Genomic DNA, 6,593 nt, shown 5'->3' on the forward strand with positions numbered 1-6,593 from the left:
CCAGGGGAAAGAGATCAAGCATCGCGAGACGCGCTTCGTAGTCCACGGATTTGAGGCCGGCAAACATTCTCGTTGCGGCTCGCTGGACACGCTCAATGAGGGTGACGTCTTTCGTGCGTCATGAGTAGACTACTTGGTTGGCGTATTCCAGGAGCGGTCTGACGTAAGCCCCGTAGAGTATTTGGAAGTCCATGCGAATAATACGGGACAAGTAGTCGCGGATCCATATATTGATACACAAAATGGTGGTTTTCCCCAAAGCCTTACGAGATGGGACAGCATTGGATAAAGGTAAAACCGCGCCCCATTATTATGTAGCGCAAGACAATCTTGCACCAAAGCAACACAGCGCAAGACAGCTTTGGACCAAGATCATGCGTAGCCCTCCAACAAAATGGATTGAGACCGCTGTACTTTTCGTACTTCTTCGCGCACTCAAACGCTTGTTTGCAATAAAGCCGTTGTGTTCCNCCGAGAAATTTTGGGTGTGCTTCTAGCCCACGGCCACTAGGGCTTCATGGCCTTGGGCTGTTCGGCGTATGTCCACGCGTGATGGTGAAGTGGGGTAATACGCAGTACGGAAAAATGCTGGCAGGGAACTCGGAATCTGTAATGAGCATGAGTGATATTCTATTCATTGCCCTGTCCATTATCCTCTTGTTTGAATATTCCATGTACTGTACATAATCGCCAATTCGAATACATACGTGCTGGTCATTACGCTGCGCTGAATTCTGGATTTCCTATTCGTCTGGTTATGCCGATATACGTACGAAACTCAATTCTCACATTTTGGCGTCGCGATTCAAACAATTCATCATGCCTGCAGAAATGGAACCATTAGATGTTAAGTCAACTGCGCGTGACGTGGAGGATTAGTTGGAACGATCCGACATATGGTACCTCACAAAATCCGATATGGATGATAAGAAACACACTGCATATTTCCTACATTTCGTTGGCAAGGATGCGTATACGTTGATCAGAAATTTAGTATTTCCTGAATCTCTAATCGATATTTCTTACACTGGATTGAAGAAAAAAGTTCTTCAACACTTCAAACCGATTAACTTCGTAGCAGCCGAAAGAGCTAGGTTCAATAGGTTGACCCGCTCCCATTCTCAGTCGGTTCGTGATTTCGTGCAGCTGCAGACACAGGCAGCCAAATGTGACCATGGTGCCCAATTGGAAGACCAGCTGCGTGATGGACTCATTGCTGGCATTCAGCTGCCCGAATTACAGCAGAAGCTGCTACTCTGTCCGGACCAGAATTTCTAAACTATTCGGAAAATATGTAAGCAGTAAGATGTGAAGCATGTGACGAAGACTAAGGAAGCAGTCTTGTTAAATTCATCTAAAAGAAATAATCCAAGGAGGCAGGCGAACAACAAATTCAAACCTCGAACAGATTCTCGTGCCCCAAATCCATCAACACGTAACTTCACAGATCGTAACCCTAATCCGATGGCTCAAAAATTTGGGAAATGCGAAACTTGTGGACGAACCATCCCAGATATTCTTGCATACAACTGAACTGAACTGAAGCAAGTGCATACATTTAAATTTATCACGTGGATTATGTGTGTGGCGACGGCCTGTGACGGTCGCGAAGCCCGGCTTCCTGATTGGCTGATTCATGACTGGCCGGAAAGCGCGCCTGCTGAATTCGAGTTTCGCAAGAATCTAATTTAAGAACGACTTACACGTATATTAAGTGTGGAATAAGGTAAAATTGGCAATGGAAACCCTACGGAAATGGGGTGATTTATTTGAATCGTGTACTGCATGCAATGCTAAAGTACCGAACTTTCGGTTCTTTCAGTATTATAAGTCGTACATGTACATGTAAAAACAGAGTAACTGTCACAAACCTATGGATTTATTCATTGAGGGAAGGAAGTTGAAAAGTAGACGATCAACGGACCCCTGAGTCAAACCACGGCCCATTCATGAGCCACAGACTTATCCCAATGGAATAATGTGAAGATTGGTGAATATTTCTGCTGACCCACTGGGTTCATATGCTTGTACGCTGGTGGTCAATTACACCTGTCTGCTTATCGTCTTCGCGTGATTATTTTGGAGCCACGCACTCGCTTGGCTTTGGATTACGTGCTACTAGACTTATCAAGGTGACAACCCCATACATAAGCCGAAATGTGATTGGTTCAGTCGGGTGAGTGGCGAGATCTCGCCTAGATTGCGCCCGGCGGACCCTCGCGAGTCATCCGTGCTCAAAGTTCTCATGCATCGTTTCGTTGTTTTGAGCTTTCGGTCATTTACAACTGGTACAAACATTGTAAAAAGAACCCTGTGCCTAACGAATTCGTCAGTTAACTGTCTTCACCAGCTTAACCTACGAGGTATCATTAGCCGCTTTGTCACGGGAGACTTTTCTGGAAAAGAGGTCCCAACAATTTTCCCACAAAATAACTACGGGCGATACAGAAGACGAGCTGCCTTTCTGTAAAATGCGAAACTGTTGTAAGTCGGAAATGAGGAAGAGGTACGGCGAACCCACAAGTGACCCAATAGTGGTATCTGACGTCCAAAAAAGGACACTATGCATGGCTGTATTCTGCCCCAGCGACTTCGGCACATTCAGTATTGTCAAGGCGAATACGAGCGGCCTCTAACCAACTTGGTCTTCACTGAGGAGGACATTCGTCAACTCTCGCACAGGATTACCCTTTTCAGCGCGTTGAGACCAGACTAGGTCCATCCAAGAATCCTGGAGAAGGCGTCGCTCAAACGCAAAGCATTCCTACCTGGTATTTCATCAGTCGCTTGACGAAGGTAACCCAGCCTCCGCTTGGAAGGAAGCGACTGTCACGTCAATCTACAAAACTGATGACCGACTGTCGCTTGGCAGCTACAGGCCAATTAGTCTCACTAGCGTACCGTGCAATGTGATGGTACCAGCAACTTGTTATCCTCAGCGTAACACGGATTCCTCCCAAACCGTTCTTTGGTGACGAACATGCTTGCATTTATGGACAGCGTAACCCAAGCTAAGAACAAAGGACTCATATCGGATACCATATTTTTTGACTTTCTAAAGGCTTTCGATGGAGATCCACACGTCCCGTTCTTTCACAAACTTGAGTTTTATAGGATTCAAGGGGAAGTGTTACGCCGGATTAAGGCGTTCCTATCGGACAAAACATTCCGTATGGAAGTAGGTTTGGCCTACTCTTCTTCAGTGCCTGTCTCCGTTAGTTTCTTAAGGCCCCGTTTTGGGTCCACCTGGTCCTCATCTACGTCAAGGGTCTTTAAAAAAACGCAGCAGGAAGCACGAGGGCTGGGATACTGCCAGGTTGCCCAAGTCTAGACAGGGGAAGTCGAGAGGCAGAGGTTGGGTTTGAACCACGGATCTTCCGGTCAGTAAATCCGCGCTCTAACCACTTGGACCATCTCGCCCCCCAAGGGTTTCAGATGCTCCTTCAAGTACATGTCTACTTTTTACAGACGACTTGAAATCCCGGAGTTCAAATACCAGTGTCCTTCAAACAAATGTAGACGCTGCGACACTGATCGTTGAAATGGAACCTTCCCCTGATTGATGAAAAGTGCATCCACATGTCACTCGGAGGAGACTCATTTCGAGTAGTTGGTGTTTGCACGCTGCATCTAGTACCTAGTTCAAAGCACCCTTAAAGGCCTTTTTAGTTGGGTCCTTGCACTGGACTGCTTACTGGCCCGCGCTGAGAACCCTAAAAGCAGTGCTACACTCTTTTTTCGCTTGCACGTTTCAGGTGAATGGCAAAAATAAACCCCACCCGGGAAGTTTGGGCGAAAGCTTCGGTCCGTGAATCTTGAAACCAGCTAGCTTTTTTCACGTTTGTTAGTCTGGCATTCCAACTAAATCGTCCGGTGCTTCGGTGGCCAAGTATTGGAAGTTGTCATCCACGTTTTTAGTCCATAAAGTAGCATGGATCGCGTGACTCAGTGGTTTCATCTTTAACCGGGTCATCGGGACCTGTACAACTGAGTAGGTTCGTCTGAAAGCGTGAGGTTTGATCTTGTAGCGGCAAATTGTACTGTGGGTATACAGGTGTGAACTACAGAATCACTCAGAAAAAATAATCAAATTCATCAAAATGTATTTATGAAGACCCTGAATCAAAGAGAGCCTACCCGCTGTCTATGAGTGATTCCTCTCGGAGGAGATTTGTATCCTAGAATTTAGCGACTGTTGACGGTCGCAAGCAGACTGGCACATTAGGAGGCTAGTACTATCCGTACACTTGTCCCTGTGAGAATATGGTCACTGTCTTTGGATAGAACGAAACCTAGCTTGCTCATCCTGGACTTCCTTTCTAGTAGTCAATCAAGCTGTGCAAGATTACGTCAGTCTTTGGCACTACGATAGCTCCGAGCCTTACGGATTCTTGCATTAACTTCGCACACATTACACAATTTCCAAGACACCATTGGTGTTCCATGACTGCTTGTGCCTGTTGGAGTTTAAGTGACGTGTTAACTGATCGCACTTACAGAAGCGTGATCTTACACTTTGTGGGTATGAAGCGCATGCAAAAGGATAGGATGGCTTCCGTCAGTTCACTCCAAAACACCCTCAACTCTTCTACGAATACCAGAACAATTTAGTGTATATATTTCAGACCTAAAGCTGCCACCTTGACGTGGTGGTCGAGCTTTAGTGTTGCAATGATCCCGCGGGTTACACTGGCTGGAACGTCGTTCCACAAGGTGCAACCATGCCAGGAAAGCCGAAGAGAATCATCAAGACCAAAGGCAGCGAGACCCCGTACTACGAGTAATCGTGCTACGAGGCGGTCTGTGGGTCTGTCCTGGTTTGGACACGAGACGCACGGACAACGGAGATCGCTTACTTCAGATGTGTGCCGATCACAGACTGTTCCTTTGCAGTACAAATTTCCGGAACGTCAGAAATCGCTTGACAACTTGGTGCCCACCAACAAACCATCGCCAAATCCAATTAGACCACACCGCCGTCAGTTATCGGTGGATTGGAGGATCGATCACTGCCTGCCGCTCCTCCTAGAAAGCCAGCGTGGACTCCAACTATGCACTCACGCTGTTGCTTTTCATTGCGCTTTTCAGGTGTACGCAAATCGTGCACACCTCGCTTAGCCTCTGAGAAGCTAGTGGACCCAGAGTTCAAACGAAACTGTCGGAATCAGCTCCTCAAATGCCTTCTGGACGGCATGGTGTCGGATATAAACAGTCACTAGGAAAAAATATCGAAAGTGCTACTCAAAGCCGGAGTTTGGTGCACCATCCAGCCAACCTCATCCAAGCATTGGATCTCTGATAGGACCGTGTCTTTGCTGGAGACCCGGCGACAGATTACCTTTGGCCGTCACCACAACTCCACCCGGCGCGTCATCCGACGCCAGGTGAAACTGAGTGTCCGCGCAAACCGAGAAGCTCGGTGGACCCGAAAGGCCGAAGAAATGAAAGACTCGAAAAATGCTGGAAACGTGAGCAAGCTGTCCCAGTTGATTCGTTTGACTGGTCCCCGGAAACCTCTTGTCAACTCAAATTCAACTTAAAATGTTTAAAACACATCTGGACTGCGGGCGTTTCTTACCGTATTGCTGATTGGACTGTTGAATCTTTTGATTTTTGGGTACGGTAGAAACCTTTATGGCCCCACCGATGACACCTCTGGCACTGGTGCTTCTGAAATGGACATAAACGTGCATAATGCCACTCGCCGCAGGACCAACACGATGTTGGCTGTTTTTCCTCATGCATAACAGTGGTTCGTTTCAATGCCATGAAGCCGCTTATCTACATCATCAAAGACAGCAACATCAGTGTTGACACTGATGATCCACTGCCGTACAACCTACAGTGAAAAGAAGTAAAAGAGGGAGGGAGGGGACCTAGTGCTTGCCTGTGTCAAGCATTCTGAGGTGCCTACACCTCCAACCGCTCAGTCCGACAATCTTGAAAGAAACTGACAACACGAACGCCACTGACATCGATTAGCCGCCATTTCTTGCAAAGTCTCCAGCCAAGCACAGACGGGGTCACGGGGACCCCATCCTGGAAGGCGTACAACACCAAAAACATCAAAACTCTTCGTGATCTCTTTCACATCTTTGCGCCATCCTGAAGGAGCGCCTTCCTGAAGGAGGCACGGAGAACAAAACTCGTCTCGGTGGACTGTGTTTTGGTATGCGTAGTGCATGACCGAGCCATCCTACTCGGTGATGCTGGATGTCTTCCCGGATTGAAATAGCTGCAGCTCAACCAAATACCCATTTTCTAATAACCTCGTTACTAACACGCTGACACCATCGAAAACCAGCCACGTTTCTGAGGCATCGGCGGTCGAAAATCTGAAGACGCCTCACATCTTCTGTTCATGGAGTCACCCATACAATAACACAGCCCTTACTGTAGCCTGGCACACACGACCCTTAAGATTTAGTGAGATGCCTTTTTGAGGCAACAGGTGACGCAAATTAGCCAACGTGATTCGAACCTTTGAGATTCTTGCACTGACTTCATCAAACACACTGTCAGAGCTAATACAACTATCGATGTTATTGCCAAACGAACCACGCAGAGGCGAGTACCAACGGGTATCCAGTCAA

At 47.3% G+C, this 6,593-nt stretch overlaps 1 protein-coding gene across 1 annotated transcript in view; it reads right to left on the reverse strand.

The window, feature by feature from the left end:
* Window positions 1–6,198: 6,198 nt before the first annotated feature.
* T265_14745 (hypothetical protein) overlaps window positions 6,199–6,593 on the reverse strand; it is a gene marked incomplete at both ends in the record, with an annotated part of 9,431 nt that continues 9,036 nt past the window's right edge. The window contains 2 exons of the mRNA XM_009175037.1: window positions 6,199–6,335; window positions 6,372–6,515. Coding sequence (XP_009173301.1) covers window positions 6,200–6,335; window positions 6,372–6,515 — 280 coding nt within the window. The remainder of the gene's footprint in view (window positions 6,336–6,371; window positions 6,516–6,593) is intronic.

Source organism: Opisthorchis viverrini, assembly GCF_000715545.1.
Source record: "Opisthorchis viverrini unplaced genomic scaffold opera_v5_253, whole genome shotgun sequence".
Classification (NCBI taxonomy): domain Eukaryota; kingdom Metazoa; phylum Platyhelminthes; class Trematoda; order Opisthorchiida; family Opisthorchiidae; genus Opisthorchis; species Opisthorchis viverrini.